Consider the following 18900-nt stretch of genomic DNA (forward strand, 5'->3'; position numbering starts at 1 on the left):
TTGTCAGAATCACATAAAGAATAGACTCAATACAAATGCCAGTAACAATGTACCATCCTCCCAGCACAGGCTCTGTGTTTGTTAGCATGTTGACAGGCATGTGTCCACAAACAATCTGCAGCTCTAAATAGTCCGGCTGAAGAAAGATGCGAGGAGGATTGTGTTTGTGTGTTTGTTTGTGTCTGTGTGTGTGTTGTGTGTCTGGAGACAGAATCAAGGACCAAGGTCACCGGAGACGTAGTAATGAAATAAATCTGTCAGACCATCTCCCAGTGGCCCCCTGCCCCAGTCTCAGCAGACAAGCAGGGAAACAATGCTGTTAATTCTGGACTTCCCTCCATTCTACAGGGGAGAGGCTACAGTAAGAGACCAGCACCAGCCTCAGCTTCCCACTGTCTCAGAACAACCCAGAGGGAGCACTGTCTCAGAACAACCCAGAAGGAGCACTGTCTCAGAACAACCCAGAGGGAGCACTGTCTCAGAACAACCCAGAAGGAGCACTGTCTCAGAACAACCCAGAAGGAGCACTGTCTCAGAACAACCCAGAGGGAGCACTTGAAGCCTGGGAAGTCTCTGGAGGTCTGGACTCTACTACTTTGAAGATCCAGGATCCATTTGATGGGAAGAGCAAGATAGGGGAGACAGAGAGCGAGAGAGTGAGAGACCAAGTTTTGCTCTCCGATCTGCACGTGTTTCTTCCTTCTCTACCTCCCTTCCAATCCACCTCATCCCCCCCTATACTTCCCTCCTTCATCCTTATGGCCCCTTGCTGACGTCTCAGACAACAGAGCGACGCTCAAGGCAGCAGGCTAATCTCATGTCGCCATGGCCAGGTGTGTCACAATGAACAATTCCATTTGACTCAAGCCAACACATTCTTCACAGAACCGAAAACAAACCAGCTGTGACCTTGGAGAGGCCTGCTAACTTGATTGGCCATCCTGCTGACAAAAACAATGTCATGTTTACAGTATGGATTCCCGACATCAACATCAATCTACAGAGCAACACTACCAGGTTAAGCTGGCCCCTACAGCAAGGCAGGAACGGCCAAAGCTTTAATCATCTTAATAATCCTCTAGCCGAAGCCCACCCCCAGTCTGGCGGCCATCTTGCTGAGTCACTGTGCTCAGAGAGTGAGCTCCATCGAACCGTGGCCCCCGACAACAGGATGACTTCTGCTGCTGACGCTGCGTCAAGCAGGCTGGCTCTCCAGCACAGGTCATCAATCAGATTTGTGCACACGCACACACACACACACACACACACACACACACACCAATAGAGCAACCCCTACCAGCTGCCATTAAAAGGACATTCGAATCCCAGCATGCCGTTCACCCTGTGGAAGAGATGGGGACTGACACATTGGCACGTCCCAGCTCCCTCGCTGGGCCACACCAGACACTTACATAACCCTGGGGGGGCTTCTCTCACACTGACAGCGATAGGCTGAGTTTCTGGGACATCGACAAGCATGTCTGGCATGGGGCAGCTGGAACCAGGATGGTTTACTGCACTTCAAACAACAAATTAACACTTTGCATATTGATCTGTATTTGAAACACAAACAAACTCTCCACTCAGTCACACAAATATTATCATGCGAAGATGGAAGAATAGTGTTAGAATACTGTTCAACATGTCCACTCCACCCACAACCCCCCCCCTCCCCTGCCCCCTTCCCGCTCTGGGCACCCTGCCCCCATGGACACCATGAGTAATGTGAGGCAAAGCAGTGTGGCATCACCGATGATACATTTACATTTACATTTAGTCATTTAGCAGACGCTTTTATCCAGAGCGACTTACAGTAAGTACAGGGACATTCCCCCGAGGCAAGTAGGGTGAAGTGCCTTGGCCAAGGACACAACGTCATTTTTGCACGGCCGGGAATCGAACTGGCAACCTTCTGATTACTAGCCTGACTCCCTCACCGCTCAGCCACCTGACTCCCATGATACACCTGCCAATACCAATCAAGGCAGAAGCAGAGCTGCGCAATGTAGCGGTTAGTGTACGTGGGCACCTGGGTTTACTGTGTGGGTGTATTTGTTACGTCATGCTGGGCAGCGCTGGGGCTCTTGTGTGTGGGTGGGATCCACTGGATTTGCTCTGATACCCCAGCCAGCTCTGATGTTTGTAAGCTGACGCACTCACACACTCACACGCAGACAGGTAGGTAGCGTGCCTAGTACTGCCTACACACACATCCATTAAGGCACACAAGCGCATTCAAATCCGCCCACACACACACACACACACACACACACATTCTCATCTCATTCACTGGAGTGGCTCCACTCAGCAGATGAGCAGAGACTCTGATACATCCCTTAGTCACCACATAGGCCTGCCCTCTCTACACCCATTCATCTGAGCCTGTGTGTGTGTGTGTGGGGGGTGGGGGGGGGGGGGGTGAGAGTGAACAAGAGGGGGGGCTTACATAAAACTCCATACAAGGGAGCAGGAGGATGAGGAGGGAGGAGGAAGAGGACTGGGAAGGGGCAGGACCGCCTGACATATACAGTACACTCTCACACTCTGAAACACACCTCAGGACTGGCGCTGGTAGAGACAGGCTAAAGGACCCAGGAGACACCCACCTTCCAGAGTTACATAAGAAAGTCATCCCCCTTGATGGCATGAGTGTCCACAGGAGACCATATACTGAGACCTGGCTGATAGCCCAATGTCTGGCCCTTCCCAGTAACAGGCTTTATGCTGAGGCTAGAATGATCTGACAGCCTAGAAAGCTGCTTGTTACCACCACCGAGGTCACATTTATAAGGCTACACACACATACACACATGCACACACAATGTCTAGACTAGGTACAGGTCTTTTATTGATCTGATGTGCCTAGCCATTCCACCAGCTATCAGAGCCTAGACTGCTGCCAGAGAGGAGCTCTTGTGCTCTTGTTGGTATCAGAACTGGGTTATATGCACCAGAACCTGGTGCTATGCCCTGTTGGTACTGGAATATGGTTCTGTGTCCCTGACAAGCTGTCTATCCAGGCAGTAAAGACTGAGAGATTGGGATGCAGCACATCTTACCCTGCTGTGTCAGTCGTAAATATCCGTCTTTCTATGTTCTCCTCCTCCTCTCTCTCTCTCTCTCTCTCTCTCCTCTCTCTCTCTCTCTCCTCTCTCTCTCTCTCTCTCTCTCTCTCTCTCTCTCTCTCATTGTATTTCTCTCTCATTCTCTCTCATTCTTTTCTTGTCTCCCCCTTTGTCCTCTGTCTTTCTCCCTTCCTGTCTACCCTCATCTCTCCTTCTCGCTCCTCCCTGTAATGATATCCTTGTGTGACCCTGGGGTGACTGACGGTGGCTTTGAAGTCCCCATCGTGATTAGCAGTAATAGGAATACTGTTTCTCGCAACGCTTGTCACAGACGCTAAGCATGCACTGCCACACCAAAACAGGCTGGCGGTCTGAGTTGACACTTAGATTCACCACACATCACACACTCGCGGGTGATGCTTGTCAGAGCCCTCCACCAATTCTGACATTGTCTACGCAAATGAACCAAGAGGAGAAGAGAGGAGAGAACACTCTGTGTAAGTATGACAGCTATATGAGGGTCCAAACTTGATAACTGAGTGCTGTAAGCTAGGGAGATATGACCATGGTGTTAGCAACCTCATCACTAATGTGTCGGAGGCTTGCAGTAGAGATAAATGCCCCCCCCCCCCCTTTCCACAGCACAAACTCTGGTATTCATGTTGATCTGTCACACTGTTTAGTCAAGAGAGGCACGCAGACCCCTGGGGGCCACAGATAAGTTACAGGGAGCATAAAACACATTCTGGACACACAGAGATGCTGCTTTGGTCACAAGTTGGTTTCACAGCTGTCCTGAATGATCTGGGATCAAGTTTCAAGTTTTTTATTGTCAGGTGCACAGAACAACACAAGGTCAAACTGAGCACTGGATCCTCTCTCACTTCAGGAATGTACAGATCTCAGTCCAGCAGCCAACCAGTCAGAAAAACAGACAGACATGTTAATCCGGCCCCTCCTCTGTGTGGGGTTATTGATTACTGGACTGTGTAATCAATAAATCCCTAGCAGCAGATAACACAGGGGCATGAAGCCATTTAACCCCCAATCAATGACAGTTAAACTCCTCCCCTTCCCATGGGGCCACTTGATTGGCTATCAAAACTCAAGCTTAATCGGGCGCTGATTGTGTGCTTGTATTGTACTAGGGTTTGATAGCTGTTGGGCTGGTTGACAGACTGGCTGACAGGCTGTTGTTGGCAGGCTGGTTCTTAGAAGTCAGATACCAAAGCTGGCATCAAGCCCTTGACTGAGTGACAATCTGGTGGTAACACTGCAGGCCTTTTGACTATTTTTTTCTTTTTTTTGCCTGCTGGGGGACGATCTGTACCAGAGAGGAAGCAGTACAAAATGTAAACAGACCAACCACAGATTGCTGCTTCATCCTGATGGTTCTCCGGTTAGGGAGAGGTTATCAGAGAGGAGCTGCCAGACATTTCTGAGCTGTGATCTCTGAGCGTGAGACATGACTAGATGTTGTAGCATTAGCTTCCCATCATCCTTCACGCTGCACTCCCTTGAAACTCCTTTAGCGCATCTCACTTTCATCTCTGTAGCTTCAGGCTGGCTTTTCAGTCTCTTCCTCTAATCTATAAGTGTCAGTGCTCTAGAGAGGGATGATCCAGTAAGTGTCTGTAGTTTTGACTTGAGAGCGAACAAACTACCAGCTGACTCAGAGCAGTTCCTAAATGAAAGGCATGAAAAGCATAGCAAACTCAAACTTTTAGGATGGGTAGCTTCATGACGTGCAGTCATTCACCTCAATATGTTAACCTCAACACACACAACAGAGCTTTTTCAGTTTCTGGGCGAGGCACTGACATTGTGATATGAATGACAATACCGGGAACATGTTTGACTGATTGAGGGGGGGGGGGGGGGGGGGAGATGTTTAAGCCAGGGTTCTAGTAAAGCCAAGCTGTGAGGTTTGTGTGTCCTCCCTCAGTCAATCAATCAAGTGGGACACCTGTCACTCCTTCTCGTGTGTGTGTCTGTGTGTGTGTGTGTGTGAGAGAGAGTGACAGGCGACACAGACTGACAGACTACTGTTCACTTGTTCAAAGAGTTCTAGATAATGTTGCTAAGATGAACTGATTCACTAAGGATGACCATTGGCATTCACTTTTGGAACAGTCTGGTAAACTCTAAAACGCACAAACATACTCCTCAGGTCCTGAGCATACAATATTTAACTGTTCAAAATGAATGGAAATGTCGTTTGTGTTCATTTCTGCTTTGTGAACCATATCCCTACCCAGGCAGTGTTTCAGACACAGGTCTCCAGAGTGAATGCACCATGGAAGGTACAACGTTCCCCACCATTGAGACCTCAGTGTCCAGCCAAGCCACCCTGATTGGTGGGGAAAAAAAACAGGAAGATATATTTTTAGCCCCAGAGACAGTGAACAGAAGGAGCCAGGTGTCATCAGGAGCTGTTAGGCCTGTATGAAGACAAACAGCCCAGCGAGCAGGCAGCCCTGCATAAAGCCAGCGTTGCACAGCAGTAGCGTCGCCACGCCGGGGGAAACTGTCAGACCTCCATCCATCCTCCTTCTTCCCACTGGGCTTCGTAGCCTCCCCCCCGCCCCCCCCCCCCTCCCAGGACCCACCGACCCTGTTACGCTGTGACGTCAGAGCCTGTCACAGGACACAGACCCACAGGACACAGACCCACAGGACACAGACCCACAGGACACAGACCCACAGGACACAGACCCACAGGACACAGACCCTCACGACACAGATCCTCACGACACAGATCCTCACGACACAGACCCTCACGACACAGATCCTCACGACACAGACCCACACGACACAGACCCTCACGACACAGACCCACAGGACACAGACCCTCACGACACAGACCCACAGGACACAGACCCACACGACACAGACCCACAGGACACAGACCCTCACGACACAGACCCTCACGACACAGACCCACAGGACACAGACCCACACGACACAGACCCACAGGACACAGACCCTCACGACACAGACCCTCACGACACAGACCCACAGGACACAGACCCTCACGACACAGACCCTCACGACACAGACCCTCACGACACAGACCCACACGACACAGACCCACAGGACACAGACCCACAGGACACAGACCCTCACGACACAGACCCACAGGACACAGACCCTCACGACACAGATCCTCACGACACAGACCCTCACGACACAGATCCTCACGACACAGACCCTCACGACACAGACCCACACGACACAGACCCACAGGACACAGACCCACAGGACACAGACCCACAGGACACAGACCCTCACGACACAGACCCACAGGACACAGACCCTCACGACACAGATCCTCACGACACAGACCCTCACGACACAGATCCTCACGACACAGACCCACACGACACAGACCCTCACGACACAGACCCACAGGACACAGACCCTCACGACACAGACCCTCACGACACAGACCCACACGACACAGACCCTCACGACACAGACCCTCACGACACAGACCCACACGACACAGACCCACACGACACAGACCCTCACGACACAGACCCACACGACACAGACCCTCACGACACAGACCCTCACGACACAGACCCACACAACACAGACCCACAGGACACAGACCCACAAGACACAGACCCACACGACACAGACATGAACAGAGTTTTTGTAATTGAACATCAAAAGTTTTGAGTTCCCGAAACGTCTATTGAGCAACTACTGTATACCGTAGTCTGTATAGATGGATTCTGTTCTGAAGAGGAACACACACACAGTGGGGAAGTATCCAGCTGCTCGTCTAAATGATTCATGTCTTCTAATAAAGTATTGTGCATTAACATGAAAGGCATTTTGAACAGCCTCAAGGCGTTTCTGCATGACAGATTAAAACAGAGGAGGGTAATATCACAGATGGGGGGTTGTGACCCGTGGGCGTGCAGAGCGCATGACATGCCTCCTCTCTGCCAACACTTCCTGCTAGCCAGGTACGTTGGATTTCCGGAATCATTTCGCACATGGAGTAATACTATTGGCAGGTTTCATCTCTGGGATTATGGGTGTTAGTAACATTCGGGTCAGCACGCCATGTTGGGAACAGATATAAGACTAAGTCCTGGAGTGATGGGTCAGTGTTGGAAGTTGGGACTCATTATTTTGAAGGCTGTGCTCCCTTAACCTCCACCCCTAGTTAAATAGCCTTCAAGACTTCTCATTCACAAGATTCAGAAGAGTCTCAAATCAACATGCAGAACAATGCCAGACTCTTACTCAAACAACCTGTTTGCCGATTGAATGATGCAAGCAAGAAGAAAACAGTATTTCAAAGATGGATCAACAAACAGGATGACGAACTCTGGTAGTTATTTTTTCCTGTGGAGATCTGTGTATTCTCTCCATTCTCTGTGTTTTGAAACGGTGACCCACTCCAAAGCTATGTCCGGTACAGGGTAAAGGAAAGCTCCCCTGGAAAGTTCTGGAATTTCCATGAGGTACCTTCAACAAGCCTGTGTGTCCAGGCAACACAAAAGGACTGCCTACTTTCCAGTGTGTCTCTAACCCTACCTCCCTCTTTTTACACGCTGACAGTTACACGGCTACAAACACACACACACAACATACTGTACAAAGACACACACGTACATACTACATACATGCACACACACAGACATACACACAAAACAAACATGCAAAACAAGAACAGCGACCCCCCCCCCCCCCACACACACACACTTCAGGAAAGTAAAACATCAGGAAGCTATAGGTTCAGGAAGCTTCGTATACTCACTAATTTGACCTCCTGACGCAGACCCCTGTCACCTTGACAATGGCAGGAACAGAGGCCAGGGAGGAAGGATGTGCTGTGTGTGAGGATGGGGGGGGGGGGGGGGGGGGGGACTGAAGGGGATAGTGTATCGGGGAGGGACATTGTACCAGGCTTCCTTGAGTGTTGAAGTGTCCAGTACACGGCTGTGAGGCGGGGAGGTGAGAGAGAGTCTGTGGAAAGCGGCCAAAAACCAGAAATTTCCAGCAGGGAGCAACCAGGTGTCAAGAGAATACAGAGAGAAAGAGAGGGAGGGAGAGGGGGGAGGGGGAAGACGGGGGAGGGAGGGAGAGGGGGGAGAGGGGGGGGGGGAGAGGGATGGATGGGCCCTGTATTGTTCTCATCACCCCTCCAAAGCTCAGTCCCCCGCTATTAGTGAGACGGATTAACTCGGAGAGCCGATGTCCCCGAAAGCGTGTCTGGCTGCACACACACGCAAACACAAACCAAACTGGAGAAGCTGGACACAAACATAAACCATTAGCTTGGTTAATTACTCCCTGATTAAGGCTGACAGACTACACGAGACGACGGAACTGAAAACTGAAGGAACTTCACTAACAGACTGCCACTGTCATTGTCTGGTAGGCCTGGGTCAATTAATATTTGCAAATACTGTTGAAAGCTTGGGCACACTAACTGCAAGGAAACCAACAAAGTAGAACTGTGAGACAAATTAAAAGCATAATTGATTTATGGAATTTAACTGGATCTTATTCCCTTGATACTCTGGCTGCAACAGTAGATAAAGCACAACCTTAACCCTTGTGTTATCTTCGGGTCATTCTGACCCATCAGTCATTGTGACCCACCGTCGTATTGTGACAACTTTACCGCATACAAAAACAAAGTGAAGCATTTTCTTTTAACCGTTGGGCTGTCTCAGACCCCCCACATTGCAAAGGTTAAAAGAAAATTATTTTTATTTGTTTTTGTATTGGGTAAAATTGGGTAAACACAACGATGGTTCGTTATGAACCTTTGGGTCATGTGACCCGAAGGCAGCACAAGGGTTAAACAACAGCAACCCAGCGGTCACCCTGTTCAGTCTGCAGATCCTGAGTAAGTCTGTCTGACTGACTGTGGCAGTTTGCGATAGACCTGCCCTGGGAGTAATTCTGCAGCTCAGGAGGGAGGTGCTGGGGAACCAGAGCTGACCTTTCCCAGCAGCGTCTGAAGGACAGCCATGATTACAGCCCCGGTGACTGAAGCAGGACCTCGGGCCTTAAGAGAAGGCCTGTGTAGGCTGTTATGAGAGTCAGGGGGAGACAGGAGCCAGGGAGAGAAAGCAAACAGACAGCTTCTCCGTCCTACCTCACGGCTGAGTGGTGGCTGTGTTCTCAGTGACAGTCGTCACTGGCCCCAGCTCTCTACCTCACCACGACTTAAGCCCCCTTCTTGGTATGTCACAGTGGTAACGAAGAAGAAAAGCAGAAGCCATAGTAGATGGTGCCAACCGACACAAAAACACATCTCTATTTCTAACCAGCATGGGGTGGCCAATTATCTCAGAGGAAAGCCTTTGAAGTAAAAAAGGCAGGAGACACGATGATGCTCCCATCAAAGCCCTGTCTTTCCATGAGTTCTACCCGGCAACAGCGATGGAGATTCCTGCCCTAATGTTGGCGTTATCATCAAGGCCCTGCAGTAATTACACCCCGGCTCTGAGAGTGGCGTAGCCCACTAATTGCGTTCGGCCTAGGTGTGTGGAGACCTGGCGCTGGCTTCATTACTGTGTCGCCCTCTGAAAGGGTGAAGGCTGTACCCAGTAAACACACACGGCTCATACTGTGGGTGAGAGGCGCTCCTCTGTTCTGACAAGAGCCGTGGTTATGAAGAGGCAGGAGACTGGATTACTGTCAACCCCCGCTGCATCCATCAAGCGGCTAACACGGGCGCTTATCTGGAGAATAATGAAGCAATCAACGCTCGCGCTCAAGCACGCTAATTATCAACACGCTGGCCTGGTCGCCTGGGACAACCGACGTCTTGGTTAGGGTGTGTGTGTGTTTGTCGATATAAAAAGTTTGCGTGTTTGTGGCAGTGTGTGCAAATATGCGTGCGTTTGTGAGTTGGAAGTATTTTGAAGGCGAAACATAGCCACCAACCTGTGGCACCAACCTTTTCTTGACAGGAGATGGAGTGTTGGATATACCTGTGCTATCCCTCATGGGTGAATACATGAATAGGTAAACAGACACAGGGGTGTGGTCGGCCCTGGTGGATGACTGGAGACGAGAGCAGAGCTTGCTGGCTAGGAAACAACATGATTGATCACACACACACAGACAGACTATAAAGCTAGCCATAAACTGGTTTCAAACCAGGCAAAAATGAGCTGAATATGTTGACCCTCTCCCCCCTCCCAGGTTTTCACCCCACTCTCAGAAGCATCATGCCTGTTCAAGCGTACAGAGGAACATATAATACTAGATATGAAAGTTTTGTTGGTTGCAGTTAAAAGCCTTAGTTCTGGAGAGGCCAACATTGTGTGTTGTAGAAAGCATCCAGACCCGTGATGGATCGCGGTGGCGAGGACACGAAACACGCCTAGCGAGGGAGGGACCGTGCCAGGCTGAATGAATGTCAATGGCATTCCTCTGGTCTGTTTATGGAGGTGTTAGTTAAATGTCAAACGCCCGACCCTGGGGAGCGTCTCCCGGCTGAGGAGCGAACGGGTGAAAGCCTGCAGGAGTCTCTCGCTCGCTCTCTCTTTCTTCTCCTCCTTTATCACTTGCTCCGCCGAGCTGTTGTGTGTGGGACAATGAGTCGGGATGATCAGCAGCATCTATTATTAGCAGAAGAGTGAAGAATGAGGGGAGCGAGCGAGGGAGAGAGAGAGGGAGAGAGAGGGAGCGAGAGGGAGCGAGAGAGGGGGCGGGAGAGGGAGTGAGCGAGCGAAGGGGAGAGAGAGAGCCCCTGGCAGACGTCGGAGGGAGCCATACTGACATTATTTTAAGAGTTGCTGTGGTGACGGTTTCTAGAGGCGATGACTGCAGCACAGCAGACAACAAAACGGTGTGTGTGTGTGTGAAAGAGATGGAACACTTCTAGTAGTCAGAAGTGCATCACCTCTATCATCACACACACAATTATTGCTTACGCAAAGCAGAACACCCCCCAAAAAACAAACAAACAAGGGGGCACACACACAATAAGTCCAGTCTCGAAAGCATGTTTGACTGAATATACTGCAACAAACTGCAGTGTTTTTACAAAGAGTCCCGTATCCCAACCACTTTATAGGATTTATGTGCGACTTGACTGACGAGCCAAACGCCAAGTCATCTCTTCTCCCCCGGCCTCACTGGCTCAAGGAGACTGTTGGAGGAGAAGGAGATGTGTGTCCAGGGGCTACAAGAGGCTGGCTCTGTATCAGGGAGCTGCATCTAGAATGCTGCCCCAACACACAGCCAATCAGGGGAGTGGCTACAGAACACACAGCCAATGGTGGAAGGGAACACCGCCAATCAGGGGAAGAGAACACAGAACACATGGAGGACGGCGGGCCCGGCTCCAGAGACACGTAACCCATAACTCAAGTGTTGAGCTCTGGGCCAGATCACCACAGCAGTGAGAGAGGGTGAAGGACACCTCAAAGTACAGCTACTTCCTGTATGCTGAGATTGAGCCCAGCCAAGAGAGCTATTCAATATTCTGGAGATTAGACCACCAACTTTATGAAAGAGTAGCACGCTTTTAGCAGTTTTGGTGTGTGTGTGTGTGTCTGAGTGTCCACTCCAGCATCCCCATACATCCCTTCAATGATGCCACTGTCTCCATGGTGACACTGCTAGTTTAGCTAGACCCCCCACACTCACACCACCACCCTTGTCACATACTCATTCACACACGCATACTCAAGGCAAAATCACACACACTCATGCAGTGTGTGTGTTCCAACCCCCCCCCCTCCCCTCTCCTTTATTCATGATCGTCAGCAGCTCTGTATATGGAAATTAATTTGCGGTGACGACGCCTCGCTCCATCTTATTCAATATTTAATGCTGTCTCAGATTACCAGACAGTTCCACTTCTACCTCCAGGGACCAAGAACTCTTAGTGGAGAGAGGGGCGGGGGGGAAGGAGGAAGAGAGAGAGAGAGAGAGAGAGAGAGAGAGAGAGAGAGAGTGTGTGTGTGTGAGGGAGAGAGAGAGAGCAAGATAAGAAATACAGAGAGATAGAGGAAAGGGGGAGAGAGAGATGGAGAGAGAGAGAGAGAGAGAGAGGAGTAAAAAAGACAGAACCATATGAAGTACTCCTTAATTGGTGATGAGATGCACCAATAGTCTCCTATATTAACACACAATGTTTTCCCAAGAGTGGCTAATTTGGTGATTAGGGCAAATTAACAGTTACAGTGACACCGTGGGGTGAAGCTGAGACCAGCTCAACATCCTTTCTCTTAACTATGAAAGAGCACCTACCAACCAATTCAGACCTCAGAGCTCCAAACCTCTCCAGCACCATCTTCTGCATTTCACTCTTTCCCCATCTATCTCTCTTTCTGGCATTGACCAGCTGCTGAAGATCTTCCATATCATCGTTTTCCTGTTCCTGTCTGAGACACTCCACGGATACCTCAAGTGACCCTGACAAAGAAGGGTGGGTCTCTGGCTTGCAGTTTCTGTATATAATGGACATCAGCAAGGCCTCACTCTACTCAACCAATCAATCAGTTAAGCCAGCAGCCATGAAATGAGTCATATGCAGCAGAGGCAGGACCGGCAGGAAGAGACACACTCGGTCTGGATGGAGAGCGGAGGGTTTATGAACCAAAACGTTGGGAGTTGGCACACTAATGAATGGGACCAAAGACAGAGATGTGCTTTACCGACTGCCTTGTCTTCATGCAAAACTGTTGGCCGAGAGGGTTTAATAAACCCAAGAACAGGGGGTCGGAGGGGTTCCCTCAAGTAATGAGGGGAGGATGGTGGGTTTGGAAGAGAAAATCTGTGATTTGAAGAAGAGAGAAGGTTCTAACTGAGAGGGGGTGGGGGCAGAGCTGGGGCAAGGGGGGCAAATCTCCCAAACGTTCCCCATTAGTGATTAACCGGTGACAGTGACATGGGAGCCCACTAAGGTCTCCCCTGGGTCTCCACAGCATATGGTGCCTGTCTGAGGGGACTGGGGGACAAAGGGTTGGGCTTAACTGTTGAGATTTACTCAAAAATAAGGCACAAAACCTACATTTAGATGATTTTCAATACATGTTCTGGCGATGTATGTATTTTTTTATCGCCCCAATGGATTTAATCAATCAATGAACTCCTCAAAATCCCCTCAAGAACGAGATACAGTAGTGACATGAGTCACCAGAACTCAGTATTAATTCTGGTTGAACAGAGAGTATCAAAGAAGTTGCCTAGGAAACTGAAGAGCACAAGCTCACCCTTCACAAAAACACATCAGAGAGCTCCACTTTGAGAGGCGAGGTTGGTGATTTGCTAGCTTGTTAGCAAGGGTCACAACCTGTCAGCCATTAGTGCAGGTTGAGTCCAACAACCCCAGCTTCTACCCCATCCCCTGCCTCAGTCAAAGCCCCGCTCTCAATAATCAGGAAGGAGGTTGACACCTGTCATCATTTTTCCTCTCCATCACATGACCCTAAGCGGATGCCCCCCCAATACTTCCCCCTCTCTTCCTCTTGTCCTCCTACTCTTCCTTCTTTGGCTCATAATCCTATTAGGCTCATTCAGCAGCAGGACATAAAAAGTGCTGATTGATCGTAAACAGGTGCCCTCGCAGTCTCCTCTATCCACTGGAATCTCTTCCTCAGTTTCTGAGTCTCTTTCCATCCCCAGAGACTACATTACCCAGTCTAACCAAGCCTTTTACAGTTCATTCAGGTATCATATCTGACATAACTTAGAGGACAATGTTTTAAAAGCTTTCAATCAACTGGGAAACAAAAGACTTGGAGAGATCTGGTCGAGAATGCAGACATTTTGAAGAAAAAGCAACCACCAGGAGGATAAAGCCTAATGTTAAGCTCTACCTTATGACATTCCTTGTACAAAGGGTACCAGAGATTTGCAAACCCCAAACCCTTAAGGGGATTGAGCTGTGCTTCTGGGAATGGCCGTGTGTCTCTCTGCTCACGGACAGATATAAGACTCAACTGTCTACATAAAAACCAAAAATAAGGCCTAGTCAACAGATAAACAACAATAAAGTAGGCCTTCATTTAACCAATCGCCATTATGAAACTTTGATTACTAAACTCATTCTGTGACACAGGTTTCAGTCTTCTGAAACATTACATGAAAGTCTAGACAACCATCATCATCTCTTACTCAACAGTCTTATGGGCTTGAGTAGCTGGCTCGCTAGAGTAACCCTCCCAGCACGCTCAGATCCTCCAAATAATACTGGTTCTACACAGAGCTGGGCTAAGGATCATCTAAGAGTTTCCCGTTAAGCAGGTTAATAAACTTCCAAGCCCTGAAAGCTGCTTGTTTTGCTGTGTTTTGGGGACAGGCAGACTGGGCTTAGATTACGAAAAACAATATTGAAAAGGAGCTCCGGCTCTGCAATCTGCTAATAAAGAACCTGTTTAATCCTCCTGCTTACGGTAAGAGTGCTTCCCCACCAGGCCCACACTGAGTAAAGGACATACCTGCAAAAAACCCTCTACATTGCCATCTACAGAGGATTAAGGACCAGTGGGACTGTACAAAGAGGGTTGGGGGTCAAGAGAGGGCCCTTCTCCCATGAGCCCATTGGCACAAAGGTTACCAGGACGTCAGTGGGTGGAGTCACAGATCAGATTGGCGTGGCTGCATATTAGGAATGTCAGGAATTTCTCCCCCAGTAAGCAGGCCCGGTCGTCCTGACGCCCAGCCGGACCACCGTTCTTATCTCCCCGTGCACATCGAGCCCCCCCACACACTCACACTTTGATCACCATAATGGTCAGTTATCCATTTGCAGCACTTTCCTGACCCCCTCCTCGTCTCTCTCTGCCACCCCCGGGGCCACTGCTGGGATTAGGAGCAGCTGGGGCCAGGGCTTGTTTTTGTTGGTGCTGGTGGTAAGGCCGGTGGTTCTGCTTGACTGGCACTTTGGGCTCTTTTCTCACTGATGGAATTATCAGAGAGGAGGGGGGATTTTTTTTCTTTTTTCTGAAAAGCAGAGAAAAATAATTTTTACAGCACCAATTCCTGTAGTTGCTGTGGGAACCCTCACCTCTTTGGGGTTTGAATGGAAATACATTTTCAAAGCAGCTGAGTGGGGGCGCCGGCAGGGTGTTCGCTAATGCCTTCTGGCATTTCGAAAAATGACAGGAGTAGAAACAGCGATGGCTGTTTGTTTGATGGCATGCCCCTGCTTCTGTTCTGTTTTCACTCAGGGGGGTTTTCACCCTCCCTGGGGAAGGTTCTAAGTCCATCCAGCCTAAGCACATACTGTAAAGTGAGCAGTAAGCACATACTGTAAAGTGAGCAGGGGCGGTATTTACCCACACGGGCAAATTCCAGCTCTCACTGCTGTACCATTCTCTACCAGTCATGAGGTCACTTATGAGCCCCGGTGTCCCAGTCCTGCATTCCAACACTGTCCCATGCTTGACCCTTGTCTGTCCTGCAATGTGTCCTGAAACTGTGACTCACAGTCAGGTCAAACTTGGATGTGGTTCTTAAATCTTGGCAGTGCTGCTGGGTGTTGTCCACCCATCATTTTCTTGTTTTTTACATCTTATTTTGTTATTTTAAGTAAATTAGCTTCAAAAAGCACAAAAATAACCCAATCCACACACCCATAGATCCTATTATGTAACAACCACTGTTCCCATAGCTTGCCTTTCAGCATCTCCACAGTTCAGGCACCAGATGTTCCTTTTTCCTGGAACATCCCAGATAACTTTGTTTGGGGAGGCGTGGTGTTTTTGGTGGGAAAGTTGATACTTTCTGTGTGTTTTGCTTCCAACCAGTGACATCAACTTCTCCTCAAACGTTTGATAAGCCAGAATGGAAAAGTCCACCTGCAGCTCAGTCCCTCAAAAGCCTCTTCTTCTGACAGAAGACAGATAATCCTCTAAGTTGGCGTGCGTGACAGTCAATACCAGGCAGTCGATACACATTCTCCGAGCACTGGCCTCCATCAGGCTGGTCACGTCAGAGAAGATGAGGAAGACTTGACCAGCTTAACCCACAAATCTGTCAGATGGAAGGCCTGGCAACCTCTGTGTGTGACCCCTGCAGTTAGACAACCACAACACTGAAATCAATCTAAATCAGTCCTATAGTACATCTATTAACATAACCCATAAGAGTTAGGTTAAATTGAGTTTGTATTGAACACAAGGGGGAATACATATGGGTGTCTAACTTTGACCTTTCCCTTTGACAGTTTGATTCCCATTTCCAGATGACTGTCTCTGATCATCTTCTGTAAACAGAAATAGATCAGCCCTTTTACAACATAATCGGTTTTCTTCCCTGAGCCATTGGACTGTCTCCAAGCCTCTTGTCCCCAACTCAAGACATCCTAAATAGATCGATCATGTGTTCTGTGTCTTGTATGTTCTCCTGTCTCTTTAGAGAACCCCAGCGGGTGCTCCGGCCCTGAGGAAGCTGTCAGGCACACATGTCAATGCCCCTCGCTGACCCTCCCCCCGTCTCCCGCCATTGTACACACAGCAGTGGAGAATTGTCTCTGGAACAAAGAGGGGGTAGGGGTGGGGGGGTCTGGGGAGAAACGGCAGACCAAACATTCCACTCACAATGGAGAGAATGACCGGCTGGTTCTATTACTATGCACTTAGTATGCTCTTTACCACCAAGCCGTCTACACGAATGCAAAGCACAAGTTCTCAGGAGAAGAATGGGTCTATAGTGATTCCTGACTTGGAGAAGATGCAGCCTCTCTTTTTAAGAGAGTAAACCTTACTATCCGCTTTGTTCCAGCCTGTTACTAGAGATAGAGGAAAAAACACCTTTAAGGACAGCATGGTATAAACATTCTGCTTTACTACCTTGTTGTCTTCTACACTGGCAACCCCTTACCTATTTTAACCAAGGATAATAACAGTTTGTGAAAATCGAGTAAGGGCCTAATGTTCTACAAAGAAAAATGTAGCACATTAATTCACATTGGAGAAGCAAAATATTATATGATACCCTTTAGTTATTAAACAATAAGGGTATTATTATTACACGGAGTTCCCAACAGTAACCCCTCTCTGTCTTCTCTAGTTGTGTTACCTCAATTCAGTAAAAGCATACAAGGCACATTTAACTTAACAACCAACATACATGTGAAGTTGTAAGTGATCTCTTCAACCTCTTGTCAACATTCATTGGGACTGCAACGTTCTCCGTGAGAGGCACAACTCAGATGACTCCGCTTTTCTCAGCGTTTATCAATACGAGGTTTACCACAAACGTCAATTAATACCTTGACGACGGGCAGATCAATGACTGAGGGGCATAACGTTCGTTGAGTTCGGTTTATCAACCCATTCCTCAGCCATGTTTAATGTAAACACTGACATGGTTATCCATGACAGCTGTCAACAACAAAGAATGCCCCAAGTTTCACATGAATAGATGAGAACCTTCAGTCAAGTAGCCCTATCCAAAACACTCGCGCGCAAAAAGAAAACTGTACTGCAGCTGTTCTCATAGCGAAATATGTAGCTCTCAGCCTTGGTTCACAGAAACGCACTCCGTGTGAGCTAAGCAGTCCGGCGTAATACTATAGACAGCATTGGGCATATTTATATAAAGAATAAACTCCAAATAATGTACAATAACGTATGTAGGGATGCGATAAACACACCATATTGGAAAGGATGGGGTTAATCAATGACAGAATCTGCTTACCTACTACACAAGGTGCGTCGTCAGTTCGGGTACTTCGCGTATCCGAGAGAAATGAACCCAGACTACAGAAAGCCGCTGTGTCACCGCTCTTCCTCACGCTAGCCGCACGCACATGTTGCCATCAGACCGACAATGTCACATGAGCTTCATGTTCTATCCGATGCAGCTCCAACTATGTGTTCCAGCTACCCCAGTGGCTTTAGTCAAGTCCCCTGGGAAACTACAGTTAGCTGAAGCGCTGCACAATAGGAGGACGGCGGGGAGCCACCTTTAAAATCGGTTTGGAATTCTCTGGTTATGCTCGTTGTCGTGGAGATGAGACCATTACATTTGCGAAGTCCTGCTTGCAACAGGCTTGGTAGTGAGCACGGGCATCGTATGTGATCATAGAGGTGCGCTATGTCTGTGCCACCCAAGCGCGGAAAGCACTGAGTGATTTTCGTGGCAAATGTACGTACGGATGTGGAATTTTAATGAGGACACACTACTGCAACAGCAGGCACATTTTTTGTGTGTCCTGACTCAGATTAGAGGCGAGGTTTCCCGGGGCTCCGTCGGATTAGCATTAATTGTCCCGCTAAGAAAACAGGGCCGCCTGTAGGTCACTCACAAGTCTGAACAATAAAGGGATTAAACAATCATTACAAATGAGGATACCATCATGCACTAGTGTTGAATAAAACACATTATTTTTGTTTTAAAGGTTATGCCATGTAACGTAAACTATGAGTGGTCTATCTCAAGTGCACAAACATATTTACACTTATCGTCGCTTTCCAATCCTCACCACAACATCGTTGTCAGCACTAATGTCCCTGTGTATGTCTTGGGCCAAGGATAGAGGGTGCGAGGGTGGGTAGCTGTAATCCAACGTCCTTATCATTACAACCAGGCACAGAATATGGGATGGATGAATAATTGGACATCCCTTTTATGAGACTTGTTCTGCTTTACAGCCAAACAAAATATAAACACCACGCTGAAAAAATAGGCAGTTGGGAGCAAAAACAATAAGGGGGACACCTCATTGGAATGCTACCCATAGAAGCTCCACTGAACATGGCCTGCGAGATAATGTCACCAAGTGCTATGTGATGCATCATTGTCAGGAAATGCTGGTAACTCGTCTGGCCTGAGCTACACCACAACACCCTCATGGGGTTTTAAAAGCATCATCCATCCCTCCATCCCCCTCTTC

The 18900-nt window shown here is 48.7% G+C and overlaps 1 protein-coding gene across 1 annotated transcript in view; it reads right to left on the reverse strand.

Annotated features, from left to right (window-relative positions):
* tmem108 (transmembrane protein 108) overlaps nucleotides 1–18497 on the reverse strand; it is a 31706-nt gene extending 13209 nt beyond the window's left edge. Inside the window, exons 1-2 of the mRNA XM_062480357.1 lie at nucleotides 18490–18497; nucleotides 17703–17800 (exon numbers count right to left, since the gene is read on the reverse strand). Coding sequence (XP_062336341.1) covers nucleotides 17703–17800; nucleotides 18490–18497 — 106 coding nt within the window. The remainder of the gene's footprint in view (nucleotides 1–17702; nucleotides 17801–18489) is intronic.
* Nucleotides 18498–18900: the final 403 nt, after the last annotated feature.

Source organism: Osmerus eperlanus, chromosome 15 (genome assembly GCF_963692335.1).
Source record: "Osmerus eperlanus chromosome 15, fOsmEpe2.1, whole genome shotgun sequence".
Classification (NCBI taxonomy): domain Eukaryota; kingdom Metazoa; phylum Chordata; class Actinopteri; order Osmeriformes; family Osmeridae; genus Osmerus; species Osmerus eperlanus.